The sequence below is a fragment of the Ursus maritimus genome, unplaced genomic scaffold (assembly GCF_017311325.1).
Source record: "Ursus maritimus isolate PB19 unplaced genomic scaffold, ASM1731132v1 scaffold_23, whole genome shotgun sequence".
Classification (NCBI taxonomy): domain Eukaryota; kingdom Metazoa; phylum Chordata; class Mammalia; order Carnivora; family Ursidae; genus Ursus; species Ursus maritimus.
The window spans coordinates 13,573,324-13,597,567 of record NW_024424786.1 but is presented as its reverse complement, the minus strand read 5'-3'; the positions used below and the strand labels follow the sequence as shown (position 1 = coordinate 13,597,567).

Here is a 24,244-nt window from a genome sequence, read left to right as displayed (position 1 = left end):
TTTCCATTAAATTAAATCACCAAATGCAGGACACATACCATCTTGTTGCATATTATAGCTTTATAGTGTTTTATTTAAAACATCTGCTAGAGAAAATCCTGTCACTTTTCTTTCAGTTTAAAATTTAAAAATTTTTTCAATTGTTGCTTTTCTTTATTTTTTTTCCTGCAAAAACAAACTTTGGGTTATATGTGTTTATTTATGCTTTAGAGTGACTTTAAAATAATTTATTGTATGTCATCTCACTGCACCTCCATCCCAAAGGGATTGCATTAAATCTAAAAATGTTTTGGGGAAGAATTGACATCTTCATAAGTTTTCTATCTAGCAATAGCATTTTCTATTTAATAGTATCATATTTTCCAACCTAGATATTAATTATACTCGCATCTTCCTCCTTCAGCTTTTCCTCCTCTCCTTTCTACTTTTCCTTCTTCTCTCTTCTTCTTGCTTTGATATTATGAATGGGATGTTTTCTCCATAGTATCTTCTAAACCATTTGTTATCAGAGTGGAAAATCTATAGTTTTTCCTTTGTTTTGTTTTGTAGAGAGCATGTATCTGGCCATTTACCCAACTCTTGTTGGTTCTCAAAATTCTAATCGGTTTTCTAGGAAGTGTCTGAAAATACTGAGTTTTATCACCTTATTCTTAAATGTTCTTCTCATTTGGGTTGTTCGTTCTCCATATGCTTTGCTTTTTCTCTTATTTTCGTAACTTTGTTCTTTTTCTCTGCACACTTGAAGAACTCAGGTTTTCTCTTGGTTACTTTGAGTTCTCCACAAAGTAAATTTCTTAACAATAATCATTTTAATTCTGCAATTGTATTTTATTCCTTACATTTTATTATATAAATTCAATCTTACAGCAAAATTTAAGACGTTTACCATAAATTCTCATATGTATATACAGCCCCTGGATTCTCCATTAATATTGTCCTAATTTTGCTTTTTCATATATCCATCCAGCTCCCTATCCATCCGTTAGTATATCATAAAATTGTTACATTTCAAAGTAAATTGCAGACATCAGTACACTTCCCCCTAATTATTTTAGCATACACATTATTAACTAGAATTGAATACTTGTATAAAATTTTTATGTAAAATCCACCTACAATAAAATAGACAAACGAGTACACATTTGCTGAGTTTTTTGTTGCATTTGTTGACAAATGCATATACTTGTGTAACTCAACCACTGAAGACAGAAATCATCATTACCTTGGAAAGTTCTCTCTTGCTTATTACAGTCAATCCCTTCCGCCACATCCCCCTCTCTAGGACAAGTACTATTCTGATATTTTCCACCCCAGATTAGTTTTACCTCTTCTAGAATGTCATATGCATGGAATCACACAGTACACACTGTTTTGTTTTGTTTTTTGTAAGACCCCTTTCACTCAGCATGTTTTTGTTTCTGAGATTTATCCATATTGTTTCGTATATCAGTACTCCATCCCTTTTTATTTCTGAGTAGTATGACAGTGTATGGATACATCGCGGTTTTTTAAACTTCTGATTCTGTTGATGGACCTGGGGTGTTTCAGTTTGAGTTTACAATGAATAAAGGAGCTATCAATTCTCTTGTACAAGTCTTTTTGTGAACATATTTTCATTTTTATTCATTTTAGGAGTGGAAGTGCTTGGTCAATTATCATTTTTAATTTCTTTATAGCCCTTCTTTAGCCCAGTTGGACCTCTTTTCATCTGAATTTACTGGTGTTGCGTCTTATCTTGCCAGTTTCCACCTCACGTGCTTTCTCTTGACCTGTGTTGTTTGCTTCATTGAGTCTATGTGTTTTTGCATCATATTAAAATTGCCAAACGGTTTCTAAATACTTTTTTTTTTTCTGCTTCCTAAGGTAAATTATTTCTAGAAAGCGTACTGTGTATTTGAGTTTTAGGTTAATATATTCATTCCTTTGTCTGGCAATATTCTGCTATGGATCCCACATTTCTTTTTTCTTTCTGCTTATGCTTGAACAAGGAGAGATCAATGCCGACCACATGTGTGTTAACTAAGCAGGTGAGTTACCTTGATTCTAGTCACTATCTTGCACAACGGATTAAAGCTGGTAGCAGGTGGGTGGGCATTACTTCCAATACAATTCCCAATTTCTAAACGATATTCAGAAATATGCTTGATGATAGTAGCAATTTCCTTTGTGCCTGTGGTTTATTGTCTGATCCTCTGAGCTGATGTAGCACTTGGAAAATCCATAGCATTTGCTGCAGCTCTGGAACTTTCTCCCCCCCCACCCCATTCAGTGTTTTGTTTGAGGCCATACACTCCAGGTCTCTATGGAACTCCCACCAATTTCCCCTAAATTTTCTGCCTCGCTGGTTGCTATTGATTGTAATCTAGTGGAAGTATAATGTTTGGGAGGGGGGGAGTGAATCAATTCTCTAGTCAGCACAAAAAAGTAGAATCCCTGGATGACCGCTTAGAGTTTCATTTGAACAGATAACTGTTGGCCCCGCAGAAGGGAAGTCAGTAGTAGACAGAAAACATCTTTTGTTATTTTTTTCAGGTCGGCAGAGTTCTTCTGATTCATGAAGCAGTTCAGAATCAGGGCAAACATTTTTTCTTTTTTTGCAGTCCAATCTATAATGAGACTAATTTTAGAATTCCAAAATGTTTTGATGGATCAAACTTGGTATTTAGTGTTGTGAGCTTCCTTATTTTTCTGGCTTATTGAGAAGCTGGAAAATAATTGCATTGAATGTTGCTAGCATGATTTCATTTTAAGAGTGAATTCCTGATAAAAAATATCATGACTATCATGTACTAAACCTGAAATAGAATCATCATCCTTAATAATAATAGTAATAATGGGAAACACAAGTCCTTTCCATGTACGAGGCGGTGCCGGCTGCGCTAGTTATGTGTAATCCCTTCCTACACAAGTCCTTTCCATGTACGAGGCGGTGCTGGCTGCGCTAGTTATGTGTAATCCCTTCCTACAGTGTGAGATCTTTGGGACAGGAGTCGGGTGCTGACTTGGCAGCCCTGGCGCTGGTAAGTGGCTGACATATGGTCAGTACTCTGCACTACGACACGTCGTGTTGGGAACTGAGCCAGATATTTAGCTGGGAAGTCATTTCAAACAGAATAAACAAAATCATTTTCTCTGCGTTTCTGTCACTGGGTCTCTGTCTATATCTCCAACTCTTCATCTCTTTCTCCTTCTCTTATTTAGTTTAAGGGTTATAATGGGAAATGAATGCAATTTTAAGATGATTTTTTCAACAAAGATGTATAAAAACAATTCTTTTTCAAAAGGTGATTTAAAAGAACTCGTCATCTTATAAAGATGACAAGACACGTCTGCTTCTTCACTCAGCGAGCTCCCTCAGTCCTGGGGGCCCTGATGCTTCAGGGCTGGCACTCTGATGGCCCTTGGGGTGCTCCCACATAGATATGTAAACAAATAAATCATTTCACAATATACTAAGGGCCAGAAAGATGATAGGAGAAAGCACTAAAGGAAAAGATTAGAAAAACTTTCCAGAGCTGTAAATGGCATGACGCACCATGTATAGATACTTAGCCATCTTAAAGACTAAGAACTTTCTGAATCCCAGAAAGGTTACTAACTTCTTCAGCTACTTTTTGATGAGTGGTCAAACTGGAATTACTTCCCACTAATTGGGTCTGCGTTAGTCTAGACCAGTGCCTTCTCCACATTTTCATGTTGTGTCCACATGCTGGCTCTCTTCCTGAAACCTGGAGAGAAAACCCCTGGAGGCTGGATTCCCCCTCCTTTTGCCAGACCGGGGACTGGGGACGAAGCCTCCCCCATGGCCCTCTCGGGGTTTGCAATGGCTGAGTGGCCAGGACAGTTCTCACTGAGATCCTTCCAAAAGGGCTTGCCTCAGAGACTGTCCTGGGCAGGAGCTCAAGAAATCGCTCAAAGCCAGCTTGGACGATGGTGACAAGTTGTCTTTCTTTCAGGTCTCTTGTTTGGCGTGCTGTGTACCTCCATGGCTGTGGCTGCATCCCTCATGGGGGGCGTCGTGCAGGTAAGGAAAGAGAAGAAAGACACCTTTGATTTCAGAGCAGCTCTTTACCCACTTTCTATGCTAATGCTTTGCCTATCCCTCCAAGCACCATATGCTGAGACTCCCTGATACCAGATCCGCGTTAAACATACTTGTAAAATTTCAACCGAAAATCCTTTACAAGGGGAAACTATTAAAAACCAGGAATGGAAGTCAGTGACATGGTGCACTGTAATTAAATTTAGAAGCTCTTTTAAAATCCAGATCTGAGAATATATGATCCTAAAATAAAAGTGGAATTGATAATTATAATAGCAAAAAAATAAGAATAATTGCTATTAATGGAACAGTTACTATGTTCTAGGTACGGTCCCAGACGTATTACCTCATTTAATCTTTATCACTTCTCTCAGGGTAGTATGATTAATGTACCAACTTTGCAGACGAAGGAACTAAGAAGTAGGGAGGTGAGGGGATTGTCCCACGGTCACATAGTTAAGGAGTGGGGGAGCTGGCATATGAGCCCATCTCCACCTATTATCCAGCTAAACTGCCTCCCATCTGTCCAACTCCCATTGCCAGAAAAGGACGATGCTAGAAGGAGCCCCAAGGCTAATCTGTTTCAGTATCTTCATTTTGATTATAGAAAAGAGTGAAAATATCCTGCTCAGGTTGTCACAGCCAGTCAGTGGCTGCGTTTATGGCCCTCGTCTCCCGAGCCACCTCTCTTCCCTCCACAAATCGCCCACCTCTCAAAGCAGCGGCAGAGAAGCCCATCTTCAGACCCTACTTCAGCCCTCTCGATCCCCCTTGTATCTTTGCATCATTTCAAAACCCTTCCTATTGTCGCGGCGTGGCGTAGGTTCTCACTGTGTGCGGAGTAATCACTGACTTCCAGAGAATGCATTTTGATTTGCAGAGCTGTCCATCTTCCTTGATCCTTCCAGTGACCGCCTACCCAGATTCCGTTCTTTCTGTGTTGAGCTTCAGGGAGGAATCAGGGAGACTGAGGGACAAGATCATTCAGCTGTCTACATAAGAAACTGTGGGACTGGAAACCCGGTGCCCTGTCCAATAAGCTGGGAACTCACCGTTTCATCACAGATGCTTGACAATCTTTTCCCAGTTTTTGTAGCACTTTCTATTTGCCCGTCCACACCCAGCAGCTTTCCATCCACGCATTCACGGGAGCCACATTTCCAAGTCGACTCTGAGGCCTTGGGCCCCATTTCTTCCTCCCCTATCCCAGCATTGACTATTAAGAAAATATCATCATATTGAATTTAGTGAGAATTTGAATCACTATATTGTTGTTTCCCAGGTGTGCATTGTAATCTTATTTCCAATTGAGGTAGGAAGGGCTTTAGAATAGACATGGACGCCTCCAAGACTGGTATAAAATCAAGCTTACCGTGAAGAGGGAATGATTATGAATGATGTTCTCATCCACTGGGCCCACTTTCTTGACTTTTTAAATGTATGCCCCACAGTTCACACAGTTTAGGAGATGCTGGTTGGCAAGAAATGACAATTCTGAGTTCTTGTTTCCTAGAAGAGATATTGTCTATAGGATAGCCCTCTCATTTCTTTGAATACATCTGATTTAACAGGTACGGGAAGGCACGTATAATTCCCCTATTTGACTTTCCAAACAGCTTTGCTGTATTGAACATAATGGGACATTCATGTTCAGGTTTCACACATGGGAAGCCTGAAGCCTAAGTCTCGTGGACATGAGGGATAGAGCCAAGTTTATTTTCATGTTCACAAAACCATCCCATACTGATGGTGTGTGTTTGAAGGTGGTGCAAGGGACAGGCAGCTTGAATAATCTTAAACAAAAGTCCTTTTACTGTTCTAGCTTGGGACTTTATAAAGTGTGTTCTGGAGACTTCTGTCCTGTGGAATACTCTAAGAAAGCAAGTTTCCAAAGTCAAAGACATTTGGGAAATGCTCTACACTGCATTCGCCTCTCAGAAATCCACAGCCCTGTTAGCATAGTGAAGGTCCTGGGAAGTCCCCAAATAAAGAAACATGTTTCACTTTGTTTTTTATTTTTATTTTTTTTAGAGTTTTACTTGTTTAAGTAATCTCTGTACCCAACATGGGGCTTGAACTCACAACCCCGAGCTCAAGAGTTGCACGCTCTACCAACTGAGCCAGCCAGGCATCCCCTTTTTACTTTAAATATGTGACCATAGACTATACGTGGGGGGAGGGAGGAGGTGGTGGTGGTGGTGGCAGAAATAGGGGGAGGGGGCAGATAACAGCAGCAAAGATCACCCGTTAACTAGTGATTTGCGGAGTTCCCTCTGGGAAAGGCCATTCTATCCATTATGGTCCTATCTTAATGATTATCATCCAGTTCTGCTAAGGGCTGTGATGACTTCCAAGCACGTTCTTATCTTAACTTAGAAAATGCTTTCTGGGCCCCTGAACAGTCCAACAATTAAATGACATGCCTCAGGAACCAGAGAGCTCACTAACAGGGGAGGTAATAACAAAAATAAGATAATAATAATAGTGGATAACACCTGAAAGTAATATAACACTGTATGTTAACTAACTGGGATTAAAATTAAAACTTCAGAAAAAGAAAAAAAGGATAATAGCAGATAACATTTTGGGGGGTATTTATTATCTGCTCTGGAATGCTTAGTCACTATTCTGGCCTTTCTCAGATTCCACACTGAATACTCACAAGGAAACCCAGGAAGTGAGCAGTATGATCCCCACATGATATATGAGAAAGCTAAGACACAGCAAGGCGAACCCCCCAAAACATATGTTCTTGGCCATAACCTCTGTTTCCAGGAGCAACTTTTGTGAGATTTGCCTGCTGAGGAGAAAGCTGTTGGGTGAGCGTTAAGCTTTCCCCCGGTTGAATGTGCTTAAGAACAACAAAAAGAAAGACAAAAATTAAAATTAGTTTATTTGTATAAATTACAGAAATATGTATTTTCAAAAGCCAGAAACTGTTGGGTGTTTTTTCTTTCTATCATGTGAAAACTCTTTTTTTCCAGAAGTATATTGGCTGATGACTTTATAAGAGATCGTTAATGTCTTTTCCTCCACTGGGGGACATAAATGCCTTTCCTAAACTTATTGATTCTCCCATAGAATAGCTAGTAAATTAGCTTCCAAATTCAGCAACCACGGCAACTATGAGTTCATGCTATCAGTCAACAGAGGAAATGTCAAGAATATTAAAATAAGTATTGACTTTGGGGAAGAGTATCGACTTTAATCTTATCTGCCTCCATCTTGTGGAAGATCCATCTGTGGCATTGACTTCATAAAAAAATTAACCTGCAAACACAAACATAACAATGCATTGCAGCTCATGTTTCTAGAGAGAACTCATGGTACAGCTGGACGGCACTTGACGGCCTCCTGGTCCTATCTATTTTTCATAAAGAAGACTCTCTGAAATAGAATGCATCTGAATTAATAACAGGAAGTTCACCAAATCATTGTAATAAGCGGCAGGGCCAAAGTTAGAATCCAAATATTCCGACTATTAATGATGGAATCTTTCAAGAACTTTTTCCCTTAAACAAAAGGAGGAGGCCATTATGAGGGTTTGTGTTCTTGACTTTTTTTTTCCCTGTAGACCGCCTTTAAGAGAGAAAATGTGGGTTTTACAGCCAAACCTAGCTTAAATCTCTTAAATCTTACCTTTCCCATTTTCTAAATGGAATTATACCTGTAATATGTTTTCTATCCATACAGTTTCGGCATCTGTAACATGCAGCTAGTGAGACCTACTAAGCAGGGTAATTGTGAGGATGAATTGAGGCCATTTATCTGGAGGGCCCGGTAGTTCATCTTAACCATGTGGCACGTAGTTGGTGCCTGACAACCGTAAGGTGGACATAGGATCTTTAGGGCATCCTGTTCTCAGTTGTTGATCTAAGAGCCCTACCGCTGCACTGATAGAACAAGTTAGGGGCCGCACTGCAGGATAGCTAGCTGTGTGTGTGTGTGTGTGTGTGTGTGTGTGTGTGTGCGCGTGCACGCGCGTGCACACGTTTGGTACTTGCACACACCTGTTCACTTGCATGCATATCAGTGCATGTGTATGTCCAAGACTCTTGCAAGGCCATGGAAAAGGCTACAGGTCAATAGCAAATAGAGCTGTAAAAATGAGAGATGAGATATGGAGTGTCCAGTGGCCTCCCCATCATGTCCCAACTTAATGCTTCAACATACTTGAGGTGTTCTGGGTGGGATGGTGGGAATGGGGTAATCTATTATTATCAAAATGATAGAATTGTTCAAACGAAATTAGAATAAGTGATCAGTCATGTAAGATATGAAACATTAGATATAAATATATTTATTTGGTGCATTATAAAAAGAAAGGGTTTTTTTGGCAAGACAGAAGATGTAAGCAAATCAATGAGCTCCTCCTTAAGGGAAAACTATTTCTACCAAATCCAAATTACCTGTGTGTGTGTATACATATGTGCACCCACACACAAACACACAAATGTATGTTTCCATGTATTTTTATTATTTTACATAGTGCTTACCTCCCCAGAAGGGAAGAATGGCTTCCAGAAAGCACATGATTAATGAGTGCCACCATCAGGATTAGGACTAAATTATATCATGAGTCTAAGATAGAGAGAGATCCCAGGCAACCATGGAATCAGGGGAGTGGGCCCATTGATCTGATCTGTCTTGTTCCACAGGCTGCTCTCAGCATCCATGGCATGTGTGGAGGACCAATGCTGGGCTTGTTCTCTCTGGGAATCATGTTCCCATTTGTGAACTGGAAGGTAAGGATCCTGTGTGTCTCTCTATGATTCCCAGCTACAACTGAAGCCCAACTTGTTGGGATGAGCGCTGGGTGTTACATGTAAGTGGTGAATCACTCAATTCTACCTCTGAGACCAATGCTACACTATATGATAACTACCTTGAATTTAAATTAAAAAAAATAAGTAAAATAAAATCTCCTGGTTCTACCTTTCCAATTGTTTGAAAAATAAAAAAAAAATGAATAAAACGGAAGCCCAGCCATTTTCTCTCTCTTCCCATTTCTCCTTGGAAAGGCCATCTCTCTGTACCAGGAAAAAAAAAAATGGTGGCTATTTTCCATCATAGAACTAAACTCTTGTCTCTGACTTCAGTGAGTCCTTTTTAGAAGCAGAAAACCAGGTAAGTAAGAGAAGAACATGAAGTACCAGATGTCATGGCATCAAAATTGATTCTTTAGGGTTTAGATTGTCCTCCCTAAATTCAGGGCCCACAAAATGAAATTTAAAATATATACTGAACTCAGGAATAATTCAGGTTAAAGAAAACTTTGAAAATTTAAAATGCTATGTGAATTTCATTTTTTCCCATATTTTACATAAAATTATTACAATTAAATTAACTTAATTAATTTAAGACGGGGAGAGTAAACAATCCTGGTATATTCTGATCTTATAAGCTAATAGTATATCTTTAAGTAAATGCTAGTAGGATGACTTTAGAGTAAATATAAATCAAAATGAAGATTTATTTGGAAAATAATAACTCTTTAAAATAGCTTAAAACTCATAATTTTCTCAATCTAACAAACTTGCTATTTTTTTTTTACTTACTGCCATCCATACACTTGCATGCATATATTTTTAGAAAGTCTTCAGACTACAAAAAAAAAAAAAAGAGAAGAAGAAGAAGAAGAAGAAGAAGAAGAAGGAAGAAAGAAAGAAAGAAAGAAAGAAAGAAAGAAAGAAAGAAAGAAAGAAAGGAAATCTTCAGACTACAAAAAACCTGACTGCATATTTTTAAATATACTTTAGGGTCCACGATGAAGCCAGAGTCACATGATCTAGCTAATTAGGTCTCTGCAGCTATCTGACCCTTGCTGACCTCTATTCTAGATAAATCTTTTGGAGCTAGGTAAGGATAGGTAGGGAGCATTTGGTAATTTGCAGGGCTTCCCTTACAGTCTTATTCATTTTAATTAACTTTTCCGATATTGAGGTTGACAGAGATAACTATGTTTTGGGGAGATGATATGAGGGAAGGCAATATCCTGATCATGAAAAAACTAATGAGCTATATAACATCTTTGTCCTTCTACACATTAGCCTATTATCTGTGTTAGTGAACTGGGGCCCTTCTATTTAGTTCAGAAAACCACCTTGTTCGAGGTAGAGGAAAGTAAACATTACAAATTTGTAATGTTTCTCCCACCTCGTCACTGGCCATGGCAGACCCTACTAACCAGTCACTCCTAGTCTTTCCACAGAATGTGGATGCAAACCCAGAATCCTTCTCAGGTTGGCTTTCTAGGCAGTTACTATGAATCACTGACGTCTGAACCTCCCGCTGAAATCCATTCACCCTTTACTGGTAGGCCAGGGGAAGCAAACGACACCTCAAGCTAAATCAAGCCAGCAGCCAGTTTTTGGTATGGCCTGCAAACTGAAAATGGTTTTGACATTTTTAAATGGTTGGGAAAAAATTAAAAGAAGAAGTTTTTGGTATGGCCTGCAAACTGAAAATGGTTTTGACATTTTTAAATGGTTGGGAAAAAATTAAAAGAAGAACAGTATTTCATGACTCACAAATATATGAAAATTCACATTTCAGTGCCCATTAATACTTCCACTGGTCATAGTCACTCTCTTCTGTTTATGTATTGTGTAAGGCTGTTTTTGTGCTATCGGGCAGAACTAAGTAGTTGTGACAGACATTGGATGGCCCACAAAGCCTAAAATATTTCCTAGCTGGCTGTTTGTAATACAAGTTTGTGGATCCCTGGTCTAGACCAAGGCACAAGTACTTGAATCACATGCATTACTTTAGTTTCCCCAAACAGTAATGAACAAAACTTTCTTATTATCAAAAGTCCTTTCCTGGATAGAGAAACTAACAAGTTATTTTCTCTCACAGAGAAGGCTCAGCTGTCCATGGAGGCTGGGAGCATCCAGATTTTATTTTCCAGTCCTGGTCACTGCTAGACCGCTCTGTCTCCTAGACAGGAGACATGACTCAATCACTCATTGACTTTTCACTGTTTATCAAGGAATATAATCCTTAAATGACAAGACTAGTAAATATGCTTGCTGGTACTTAGACTCAAATGAAAAGCTCCAAGCTTGTGAGTCAGGGTCTCTGCACGAATCACTTGGGAAGGGATATGGGAGAAAGAATTCTTATATAACAGCTTATCACTATCAGTGAAAAATGACCACATTGTCTCCGGTTCCTGGGGTTTTCCCAAGCTTCTGAGATTCTTCTGCTGAGAACTGAGGTCCCAACATGTTCTTCCCCACCCCCCAGTTTTGAGATACAACTGGCATATGGTACTGTGTAAGTTTAAGAAGTATAGAATAATGAATTGACATATATATTGTAATTACCACATTAAATTTACCATCATCTCATACAGACAAAAAAGAAAAAGAAAAAAAAATATTCTGTGTGATGAGAACTTTTAGGATGTACTCTCTTAACTTTCATATGTATCAGAGAGTAGTGTTAACTATAGTCACCGTGTAGTACATCTCCCAACAGATTAAATGGTAAGAAAAAACTAAAAGGAGGGGGAAATTTTCCAGCTAGAAATCTAAAAATAGTGACCATTATGACATTCTCCAATGTTTCATTTAAAGAACAAGTGACTCCTAAGGAAAACTGCTTTGTGAGAGTTGGAAAAAAGGCAATTTGGGTGGGCTGTTTCCAGCCCATGTGGCCAAGACTTGGGGTGGACAATAAGAATCTCTGAGGCACGGACTCCACATCTCGTTTTGCTTGCAACAGCTTTGTCAAATCTCTCCTTAACTTTTTCTTTCCTTTCCTCAAGGGTGCATTAAGTGGCCTTCTGACTGGAATCACCTTGTCATTTTGGGTGGCCATTGGGGCCTTCTTCTACCCTGCACCAGCCTCCAAGACGTGGCCCTTGCCTTTATCCACAGACCATTGTGTCCTATCAAATGTGACAGAGTCAGTGCCTACAGTGCTACCGAGCAGGTATGTGGAACTTGAAGACAGCGTTCAGTCCCAGGGAGTGGGTAACCGGGTTAGAGGAAAATGCATTCTCCAGGGATACGTCCAACAAGCCAGATCTTGCTTTCCTGTGAGAATCCCACCGGGCAGTGCCCAGCCTTGAAGAGTGCTGTGCAGGGCTGTTGAGTGTTCTGCAGATATCCATTACCCTGCATGCCGGGGTTCACAAGAGTGAACTCAGCAAAAGCGTTTAATCGGAAGTCTAAGTGCAAAACAGGAGAAGTAGTGGAGGGTTGGAAAATAGGTGGGTGGATATGAAGATCAGAGATGGCACCCTTGAAAGAGTAAAGGGCCTGACTAGAATAGGTTTGTGAGCAATGAGGAGAATAGTTATGGGCACACTGAGTTGGGAGCACTGCTGTGAACTGGCAGCTTCTAGATCAAACTAAACTGGGCTTAACAGAAGACTTTCCTTCTATTTCTGGCTGGAATAGGTCATTTAAGATACCAAAATACAGGAGATAACATGGTGTAGGGAGAAGACCATGGCCTTTGAAATCAGAAACGCCTATGTTTGGATGTGGATTTTACCATTTATTCACTCTATGTCTGCACAAGTTAGTAACTTGTCACTTCTTAAATTTTCAAGAGTCTTTGAAAAAAAATGAGGGTAATAATCTTTACTCTGTAGGTGTTTTGAGAGGATTAAATGAGAGAAGATATATATAGCTTGTAGCACTGTCCCTGACTTTAATAAATGCACATCCTCACACTTTCATTGTTTGTAAAAACAAATCTAAGGAATTTGGGATAGCTCCTTAACTTTGCATATCAGGTGGAAAAATTATTATGGGCTGTGCTGGAGGATGAAGTAGGTAGAGCCGCCTCCTAGAACTGTCCTGACTACGTAGTCTACGAGCTCTCCGTTGCTTCCATTTGTCTCTGAGTTTCGTTTAGTTTCGAATCATTCCTTTCCATAAATCTTACAAATAATACCAACCTATTATAGTTCCCAAGTCCACCATGTTTCTTCTCTCCTGCCTGGGCTTTTTGTATCCTTTTTTCGTAGAGTGCTAAATCCTGGCTCTGTCTACCTTCCTTGCTTGATTAGCTACAAATTAGTCTTTAAAATAAGCTCAGGTATTATCTCACACTTAAGCCTCGGTTTGATACTCTTTTTAAGTGTTCCCAGAATCCTTTGCTCCTATTCCATGGAGGTTTCCTTTATGATTGCCCATTAGCTCCTCTATGTAGACGTTGTGGCTTACTCATCTTTTTATCTCCAATATCTGTCACAATTCTTGGCACTAAATCTGGGCTTAATACATGTCTAAAGAATGAATAATGCAAAAGAAATGGGAGGCACCGTCCTCATTGTACTTTTTATAATTTAGTATCCACATGGCAATATTTGTCATGCCAGGATGGGCTGGATTGAGTGCAATACAAAGTGAAACTAGACTACAATTGATTCTTAAAAAAAAGAATAACCAAGTGGTGAAAAATTAAAGTGTTGGAATTTTGAGAAATGCCAGGCCCTACAATGAACCGTCAGCGGTCGGTCCTCTACATCATTGTGGATCATAACGTCAGAACTCATGGAACTCTGACACATGCTGTTGTCGTCCACAGACCTGCCATCGCCGACACCTGGTATTCGCTCTCCTACCTTTACTACAGTGCAGTGGGCTGCCTAGGATGCATTGCCGCTGGAATAATCATTAGCTTCCTAACAGGTTGGTTACATAGATGCCTCTCTCTGGGGCCAAGGAAGACATGGGCTAGTCTCATGCACTGGAGGACTCGGTGGATGGCTTCCTGGTGTGATTTTGGATCCACTGCAAGAAGCCCTTCTTCCCAGACATATATCTACTCCCTCCAAGCTGATACCAAAACCATCCTCCTGAAGATCATATACATATCATTATTAATATATATAACATATATATTTAATTAATTCTTTTTTATTTTTAAGAATTTTTAAAGATTTTATTTATTTATTTGAGAAAAAGAGTGAGAGACAGAGCACAAGCAGGAGGCGGGGGAGGGGCAGAGGGAGAGGGAGAAGAAGACTCCAAGTTGAGCAGGGAGTCTGATGTGGGGTTCCATCCCGGGACCCTGGGATCATGACCTGAGCCAAAATCAAGTGTCAGATGTATAGCTGACTAAGCCACCCTGGCGGTCCCACAATATCTATTTCATAAAGATTAGATATGTTTTATAATCTACATAAAAATGTGCCTAGTACATAGAAAGCACTCGCTAATAAATAAATATTATTAAGAGTAGTACAATTCTATTAGGTTGAATGTCTTTTGACAGAGTGACATAATGTCAGGAAATATATCATTTAAACTTCAATTTGGAGCTTTAGGAATCTATATTTTTGTTATCTTTAGAAAGAAATTTGAATTTGGAAAGAGCTTGTGGACAGGCACAGTGTCTGGTACATAGGAAGAATGTGATCAAGGTTATAATCGCTACTCCACTACCCCATGGACGGACATTTAGACTAAACCTGCTATTGAATTGAAGACAGCCATCGAATGAGATTGGGTATTTGTGAACAGTTATCATTATACCAACATTTACAAAGGTTTTAGTCAGGTAATATTGTCAGCCTTTAAATCCTGGTTTGAATGTCAATGTGACTGACTCGTACTCCACAGCAGGGTTTGAAGGAATGGGGCACTGGACAGGTACGTTTTAATGATTGGAAAGGAGGTGTGAGGCAAGTCGAGACTAGCTGGAGGGAATGGGAAGGTATTGCTCATTCAGGATGCTGGGGTGGAATGAGGAAGAGTAAAAATAACATTTTTAATTTGACAAATGATGACTCTGATGACCTCCAGTATATTTGATGTGGCTGAAAAAGCAAGAGTATTCCTAAAGGAAGAAATGATGACTCCTGCTCTCCCCCGCCGGTAACCTACCAAAGGATAAGAGTAGAGTTAAGGAGGGCACGTACTGCATGGTGCACTGGTGTTATACGCAACTAATGAATCATCGAACTTTACATCAGAAACCAGGGATGTACAGTATGGTGACTAACATAATATAATAAAAAAAAATAAAAAAAAATAGTTTTCCATAATCCGTATTTAAAAATAAATACAGTGTCTCTGCTTAACTCTGTGTCTGTGAGTTTGCCTGACCTGACAGTTCCTGGATATTGAAAAACTACCCCCCCACTCACATTGAGCAGTTACCAATTTCTGTCTATTAACCAGTCAGGCCTATTTCCACCCTTATACTAAGAAGTGACTTACTTAGTAAGTATACGATACTTAAATCCTTAACGAAGCCTTGGAAGCACGCAATCACCTCATCCGTCTGTCCTTACGTTAATAGGTCACCAGAGCGGCAAGGATATTCATCCACTGCTGATTAGACCAGTTTGCAATTTATTTTGCTTTTGGTCTGAGAAATACAAAAGGCTGTGCTGGTGTGGTGTTCAGCATGATGCTGGGACGGAGCAGGTGAGCTGATGTTTGAACTTCTGAAAAACAGACAGGAGCTCAAAGGGATTCCCTTGATGCCCATTTAAACCATCTGCAAACGTGGGTGCGAGAAAGGAAGACAGTGAATGTTACAACCCGAATCTAGTTTCAACTTCAGTTACCCCAGCTAATTAGCTTCTGAGCATAGAGATGTATCTTTGGGGTGAATTGTTGGCACTGCGAGTGATCAATTCCCAAAATTCCTTTTAACCCTTCTGGGGGTGAAGTCTAGGAAAAATATAACAATGAACTTAAGAAATAGCAGGAAGATCAGTAAGTGAAGGAAGGGAAGAATGAAGGGGGGGGGGTAAACAGAAGGGGGAAAGAACCATAAGAGACTATGGACTCTGGGAAACAAACTGAGGGCTTCGGAGGGGAGGAGGGTGGGGCACTGGGATGGGCCGGTGATGGGTAGTAAGGAGGGCACATATTGCATGGTGCACTGGGTGTTATACGCAAATAATAAATCATGGAACACTACATCAAAAACTAAGGGTATACTGTATGGTGACTAACATAACAATAAAAATTATTATAAAAAAATAAAAAGAAATTTAAAAAAAGAAAAGAAAAGCAATAAAACAGGGGGCAACTGCCTAGTATCATGGTGAAAAGCATAGTCTTGAGAGCCAGCCCTGGAGAGAATCCCAGTTCCGTATCTTACTTGCCTTGGGTAAATTGTTTCACCTCTTCGAACTTCAGCTTTTCCCTGGGAACCGGGAGGAGATCGCTCAGTGCCATCGTGGACACAGACGTCTCTAGCTCCGTGAATGTAAATACAGAGTCAGATTGACTGGGGGAACTTCTTAGGTAGAGAAGCAGCAGGATGCACACCTTTCCTACCCACTGAGAACTGTGCTTAGACCAGGCGGGGCTAGAGACATTGTCCAAGTACCACTAGGGTCAGAGCAGCCAAAGACCACCAGGAACAGCCCTGTGCTCAGACCAAATTGGACTTACTGACTTGAAGCTGCTGGGGGCGGGAGTGGGGAGAATACCAGGGAAGCAGGCAATGCTACCCTTAAGAGGAGGGATTCTGGACATGACTTTTGTAAGGTTTGGGTTCCCATTGAAGGATTCTGAGAGGAGTCTAAGGGAAGCTGAGAATGAAAACAAAGCTATCTGGGGCCCATTTGGTAAGAGAGCAATAATCTCTTAGTGTTGTTATGGCATTTGACAACAGCAGGACCTTGGGAGATGTCATGTTTCTTGTTAAGTTTGCAAATGGTCTTATCTATGCCTGACCTCTTGGCCTCATTAAGTGCAGGAGTGCTTTTTTTTTTATTTTTTCCTTTTCTTAGTTACGGCTTATTAACATTCTTTCAGTTTTAGACGTTTTATTCTTTTAGTACTCTAGAAGACAAACTCTTCACCCACATCACATCACCTAGGTTGTTGATCGTTCTCCTTCCTCCAAATACCATAATAACATGTATGTGAAGTAAAGTTGAGCGTAATAGTTACTGGAGTGAGGGCAGCACCATCTTGACAGGCATTCAGAATGTGAAGGCAATCTATTCTTCTGAGAAAGCAGCTGATGCAGCACTGTATTGTTTGGATAAATGGATTTTTGAGGAAGTTCTAGAAGGAAATAATCAAGTTATTTACTGACTTACAGACTTATGTTCCTAGGCAAGAGTTTCCTGGAATGAATGATAAATCTTGTTGATAGAAGCAGCTTCTGTTCTCAAGGCTGAGCTGAGAGGGGGAGGGAACACTTAGTGTGTCATTCGTGAGCTCCTTTCCTGAAGAATGACAGTAGGCAGCTTCTGGGGGAGTCTGCCTACAGGTGCCCCCCTTATGATCAAGAGGCCCTGCTCTTCACAGGAAATAAGGGCACCTCCACCATCTGAGACACAGGTTTGTCTCTCCCCAGGAGATGAGACTACTACCTTACAGGGTTACTTTACTAATGGAAAGATACACAATATTCATTTCTTCACACGGCACAAGATATATTGCGAATGCTCACGAAATTGTTCCTTCTGTTTTTATTATCTTTAGAAATAGTACCTACATGGACTCAGTCATCATACTCATCAATCAAGAAATGCATTGTTTTCATATTTACATGTCATTTGATTTGATATCCTATCATTCGATCATATCCTACCATGTGAAGGGGAGGCGCTCGGCAAGATTCTCTCCGTGTGACTTGGAATACAGCAAGATAACTCCCTAATATGTGTCTTTTCATTTTCCTCAGGAAAACCTTGAGAATGGCAGTTTCTGGAAACAAGGGGCTGAATCAGTCTTGCAGAATGGACTCAGGCAAGAAAACCTGGTCCATATTCCAGGCCATGATCCGAAGGACAAAAGCTACAACAATATGGCGTTCGAGAAGATTACCCATTTCTAACGCATGCATGCAAGTACAACACACACACACACACACGCACACAAGCACATGCACAAAAGCACACACACAGATACATAGTCTGCATCCTGCTTGCCAGTCGGTTAGTACTTGTATGGAGTTGTCACTGCTAGAAGGAGGGATGCCTCATGTCTATTTATACTTATTATGACTGTTCCCCTGGATATTCCCAGGATATTCTTTGGAAGACCCCAACTTTCAGGTGAGAAGAAACAGCCCAGTCTTAAGTGCCCTGGCAACTTCTTCCTGGGTTAAATTAGGACTGGACGTCACCGCAGTGCAAAGGGTCAGTCCCTTTGCTTTATGTCCTATTAAACTTCAAGGTGTTTTGTTTTGTTTTTTGGTAGTTCTCGAACCATCACGTGTCTTGGAGTTCACAGGCAGAATGTGGAAGAGGGTATGCATATTAAATGCTTCTCCATCACTGCTGATAAGATGAAGGCGTGCCATCCACCCCGACCCCCGTCTCTCGCATGGATGGAGACACATTTCACATCACCCCACACCGCGGTTGCAGTTGGAACACTTAACTGCCATTAGCCCCCTCACCCTGCGCCACCCATACCCCATACCCTGAAGTCCTCTTCCAGTCATTCCTGCTCCTCCAGCTGTCCTGACCAAGCCTGAGGAATAATTTTGCTCAGCACAGGAGACGGACTGATATATCCAGTTGGCGCAACAATCATAACTGAACACGCTGCTCCCTTGGGCTCTTGGTGTTGTAGGTCTTTCCTTCTATCTCCTTACAAAGAAAAGTTGATTCTGCTCAACAGAAGTCTAGAGCCTTTCCCCAGGGCCGAGTAAAGAGGATCAAGGAATGTCCTATAGGAGGCTGTTAGGAAAGCATTGTAGAAAAGAAGCTTGCAAATAGCTTACCAGCCCAGAGATTTCACTAGCCATGGGGTCTTTAGCGCAAAATACCCTGCCCGCAGGATTTACGCTATACTGATTCAGCTCTGACGTGCAAGCTCAACGTGTTCCATCAGGCTAAGGTGACAGAAGAAAAGATTTAAAGGGTTGCATTCTCGAAAATAATTTTTTAAGTTCTAGAGTAAGAAGAAACTATAGAACAAAAGTTTTTTTAAAAAAAATGGAGAGGCAGTGAAAGCTTTTTGGAAGAAGCAATGAAACAAAATCCTTAAAAAGTAAAAAAAAAAAACAAAACGGTGCCACAGGGGCTAGATCCGAGGGAAGATAGTAGGAATAAGCCAGCGTCTCAGTGTCGGGTACGTTAGGGCAGGTGTTAGATATTTATTTTGGTGCCCAGGGAAGATCAAAGGCCTGGAAATAGTATGTCAGCAAAATAAAAAAGAAATGGTCCGAATGAGCAAGGATAAGAAGCCCCAAAGGCTATGTTGTTTCAATGTAATCCAGGAGAAAACCTTAAAAGAAGCATGAGATAGGGAAAAAATTATGTAATTAGTATTTGTTATCAGGGAGAGAAGATAGAAAGATGATGGGGGAAAAAAATCAATGAAGGAATGAAAAAAACAACGGGCGTTCATGAGCCACAGCCCAGGGCTTGCCTTCTCTCCCTCCACCCTCAATGGGAGAGGAGAATAGAGGGGGGAAAAAGAGAGAATTGGGTTGTGGCTTATAAGGGAGATGAGAAAAATACATTTGGAAAAAGGGGAAAGAAGTAAAAAGTAAAAAATATGTTTGGAAAAATATCTGAAAATGAGAAGGAAAAAAATCATGAAAATGAGAAATGTCTAAAAACAATTTTTGAGGTCCAGCAAGCTAATGAAGGTGTTGATCTAAGGATTTGCAAATTGAAAGGTGCAATTATTTTCCAAATGATTTAGTAGTTAGGACATCCCTATGAATTAGAATTTCGAGACTATATTAGGTGAATGTTGAAATCTGGGCCAAACCTCATTGGTTTAGTTAATATCTTAGGACCGGGAAGGGAAGCAACAACTCTGAGAATGAGAATTTGATAAACAGTAGCCATTAGATGTGTGGTTTCCTGCCCCTCTCCCCGCCAGGGGAATGCTTTATTGACAAATTACCCATTATTCACTTTAAGGAAAAGATCAATCAGTTACCACCCCTGAACCCCGCCTTCTCAGCACACCCCGTCAGAGATTCTAATGGCAAAAGCATGGATGGACAGCAATCCCTGAAGGGTGTCTGAACGGATCAGTGGCCACTCAGGCATCAGAGAGCACATCACAGTCTGATTTTGAGCTGACGGCGTCGGCCCCAGGAGGTCCACAGAGGCCTGCACGAGGACCCGGTCTCTGCTGCTAAGAACCGGCATGGGGCTGCCCGTCCAGACACACCAGGCACGGGGGACCTGGGTGAGAGACACACTGCTGGGGTACGTACGTATGGAATACATTTCAAGATTTTGAACTTTCACTTGGAATTACATGAAGACAGAATGTACCATATAATTCTTCATTTTATTCACAAATTTTTCTCACAAATTATCCCACAAATGTTTCCCTGGGACAGCACTTTCCCCAGAGAGTTTTTTAGGACCCTTTTTCTTTCTTTTTTTTAGTCACTAATTCTCTTAGCCTGGAGCATTATCAAAGCATAAAATGACTTACAAATGGAAGATATATTATTATTATTATTATTATTATTATTATTATTATTATTATTATAAAAATGGCTCTGCCTTCTCTCATGTAATGGAACCTATGACATTCCGAGTTAATATTTTGAGCGCTTGTAGAGGTCGATAGAGGGATCCCTCCTCATTCTTCCTAGTTGAACAAATATGCGAAAATCTAAGGCTTCGAGTAGAGAGCAGATGGGAGTTCCAGGGAAAAACCATCTTCTGCAGCGTCCAGGAACCACCTCTGTCGTGTGGCTGAACGGAAAGGAACCGTGAGGTGCGGTCATACGTATGTTCAACTCCTTGGCTGCGCACACCTCTCCTGCCCTCACTCCTCCCGCGGAGCATCAGCTCAGACTTGTGTCAAGGTGCCCAGGGCAGTATAAGATCTGTCCAGTGCCAAGTTCAATCCAAGCCACGGAAATGGCTTAAACCTGTGGCTGATTTTGCCACGGAACGACCAGGGAGATTCTCAATAAATGGGCTACGAGTAATGAGTTCTCGGGTGGCCTGAAATCTGCCAAACTTAATGCCGGTCTCCATCTTTTACATTCAATCACAAATATTGGTAAAAATGAAATGCAAGGACCTCAGTTGTCTCTTTCATTCATTCTGAGGAATTCGTTTGGAGAACTGATACTTTGTTACCATTGGGAGCAAGAAGCACAGCTTATTCACCGAGGGGTCAGACTGGAGGCAGACAGCAAGTTCTGACATAAATTATCTCGGGAATTCTTGGGCAAAGCTTTCTAAAGTTTTGTTTATTACAAATTAAAAGGAGCAGAAGTTGCCCCTACTTAGTAGGGCTGTTGCAAGGATTTATAAAGGGAAATCTATCAACTAGTTAGCGCGGCGACTGGCCCCCGTGAAACATACTTGTTAGTCTGCCGTATATGAAGAAAGTGACACTCCTGACAGCATTCATTGTCAGTTACATTGGTTCACTGTTTCTCTTTAATTTTCAAGATACTGGCTTAGCATATGAATTACGGAAGCAGTTTAAGAATTAACAAGAACAAGATAACCTTAAGCTATAAACTAAAAGTCATGCCATGAATTTCCAGACGGTAGCCTTTTTTAAAGGCAAATTTAAATAAAATATGATTTTTCCGGGAGCAACTTTTCTAAAGGTCCACAATTCTTGAAAAAAAGAAAAAAACCCACTGTTATAAAGATAGACAAGTTTATTACTGAAAAATGCAATATTCATAGTTATGATTTGGTAAGTATTACGTCTGTACATGTAAATGGCATCTCAAGCCCTGTGTACAACTCAGTGCACACTTAACAGCGATTGTGATTTTCCAGATGACAACAGAAGGGGTGAGGGGTTTTCCCTTGTTTAATTCAAATAATATTTCTTGAATAGAAATTTCATTCTTTTGTGATTTCATGGGGTTCTGGCATTTCACTTTAAAGAGAGAGAAAAAAAAAAAAAGAAATAAGCCACACACCGGGGGGCTTGCAAACAATATTTCAAAGAGAATATTACTGAAATATCTTCATGGTATTACAATCTTACTTAAACATTCTTACAAAGATCAGATCAGTGAATAGAAAAAAATAGAACAGTTTCCTTTTAATTGTTCTCCTAGAAATAAATTGTCTCAAAACATTACAGAAAGTTTAGCTCTCTACGTATACATTTGTATAGTTAGAAATCTCATGTGCAGAATCTCAGTATTCCCAGGTAGCTGGGTTTACTGTAAAGTTAGCCTCTTTTACCCAACATTAATAACCTTGAAGTATAATTTATTTCCAAACAACTAAAATATAATTGATGTTACCAATGATATTAAAATGATACAAAATTTTAATCAAGTGTAACTTGTAATTAATACTCAGCTAATGGGTTATTTTTATTTGTAATTCTTGGAAAGAGTTAATGCTATTATTTCTTCCTCCATTCCAATCTCCTGACCATATCAATCTAGATTTTCACACACCTATGTGAATAACAAAGCCTCATAAACCCACTTTTCTAATACTGCACTTCTGGTATTTGAAATATCAGCTCTTCAGAAGACAGAGTTAAACATATAAATATTTGGCTACTTAATCAACATGGCCCTTACTTGGGGTGTCCGGATATCAGTGGCTCTCTCATTATATTCTCATGATGAATTAGAAAAATAATTCTACTCTGTCATGGAAATGTTAGTTGATAATATTTCTGTATATTAGTGTGAAATTTAAGATGACTTTTCTATTTCCAGATTTTATGTCTTTTTCATAGAGCCATGAAATACTAAATTTAATGCTGTAGTTATAACGACTCGACTTTAAGAAAAATGTCTGTAGGATGAGCATAGATATAGAATTAAGATACATAACAATTTTAATTATTTCTTTTAAAAGTAAGTTCAGATTGAAGTATATTTAAATGATCAATGTGAATATTTTCTACAGGTGAGGAGCAGGGTGCAAAATAATTATCCACTCTGAAAGCTTTTATAGAAGCCTAATTGATTTAGTCAGGTCTACCAAGTCACCAAGTAAACACATGTCACAATAAGTTTTGACATACTATATAACATGATTTCTTCTATGTATTTTGGATAATGCCTATATTTGGGCTGCTCAGGGGCTTAGGGCACACATACACACACCCACACCCACACACACTCAGAAGTAACCATGAAGAGGATTTTATGACTTAATACAATAGGCCACTATAAATCAAGAAAAACAATATATAACGGTGATGTCTTTCATGGGCCTTGGCCTATTTGTCCTCAGGAATTTTCAGAAACAACCATTCATCTCTTTTTAAAAAATGTTAAAGCAATTCTGTTCACAGGTGTTTTGAACATCCAGTTCCCCATTACAGAATCTGCTTTGACATACTTAAAAAGCTAAAAATAATTCCATGTAGTATATTGATTCAATGCCCTAATGTAATTACCACATAAGAAAATCAATGAGCAATCCACAAATTGTTTATTTATACCAGCATAAGACGGTCAGCAGCATTTGTAGAGGCAATGTAATTGCTTGATTTGCAATCTACATCATAATGGTTTATGTACCTTTATTGTTAACTATTTTCAAGAATGCTGACCTTGAAATTTTATTCAATCTATTTCAACAGAGCAAATCTTCCTTAAATTGGCTTTAAAACTTCTCATGAGAGTGTGGAAGGAATCCTTAACGATTAACAATCTACTGTATATAATTTGATTTGCAGAGGAGTTGCAGACAGTAGAAAGAAAAAAAATCGACATTTAAGTTCATCTGGCTAAATATGCAGTTGCAACATAATTTCTCCTTTGAAGAACAAAAATGGTTGGAGAAATCCACTCTGTCTCTTCCCCAAACTTCCTCTTCAATTACAGGACTCCCTAGGTCTTCCCTAGCTGAAGAATACAATATAGAAGCCGATAGCCACACATCCCAGGAAGGTAAAATTGCACATATTTTTAAGGGCATTTTCATCTTCAGCATTGAAAATCGAGATGTTTATTCTTTGGCTGGAGTTGTCACTGAAGTCTAAGCTTACCATATTTAGCTTCGTAATCTTAAAACAGGTAAGAAAAAAAAAACGAGGAGAAAAAAACTTCATTTCTCTGAATGTTAAAGGATGAATGAAATTGCAGTTGTTTTTCAGTCAGAAAGAAGGCTGGGTGTGTGCACAGCAGAGTCTGAAATAGGATTTGCAAAGCAGACGTTTTTTGCTCAGGTAGGAAAGTCCCTAAGGCCCTTCCACCATCCACCAAACATTGCTTTGACAATTAACTTTGCCATCAGGTTTTTCTGGTCACTCAGTTCCCTTCTTCTCACTTAATGAAAAGTGGGAAAAGCCTGCTCATACTACTTGTTAGAAAGATAATAAACTTAGCCTA

At 39.7% G+C, this 24,244-nt stretch overlaps 1 protein-coding gene across 1 annotated transcript in view; it reads left to right on the top strand.

Annotated features, from left to right (window-relative positions):
• SLC5A12 (solute carrier family 5 member 12) overlaps nt 1-17,984 on the top strand; it is a 43,382-nt gene extending 25,398 nt beyond the window's left edge. The window contains exons 10-15 of the mRNA XM_008686888.1: nt 3,957-4,024; nt 8,701-8,787; nt 11,814-11,980; nt 13,589-13,692; nt 15,308-15,435; nt 17,663-17,984. Coding sequence (XP_008685110.1) covers nt 3,957-4,024; nt 8,701-8,787; nt 11,814-11,980; nt 13,589-13,692; nt 15,308-15,435; nt 17,663-17,815 — 707 coding nt within the window. The 3' untranslated portion in view covers nt 17,816-17,984. The remainder of the gene's footprint in view (nt 1-3,956; nt 4,025-8,700; nt 8,788-11,813; nt 11,981-13,588; nt 13,693-15,307; nt 15,436-17,662) is intronic.
• The last annotated feature ends 6,260 nt before the right edge of the window (nt 17,985-24,244 follow it).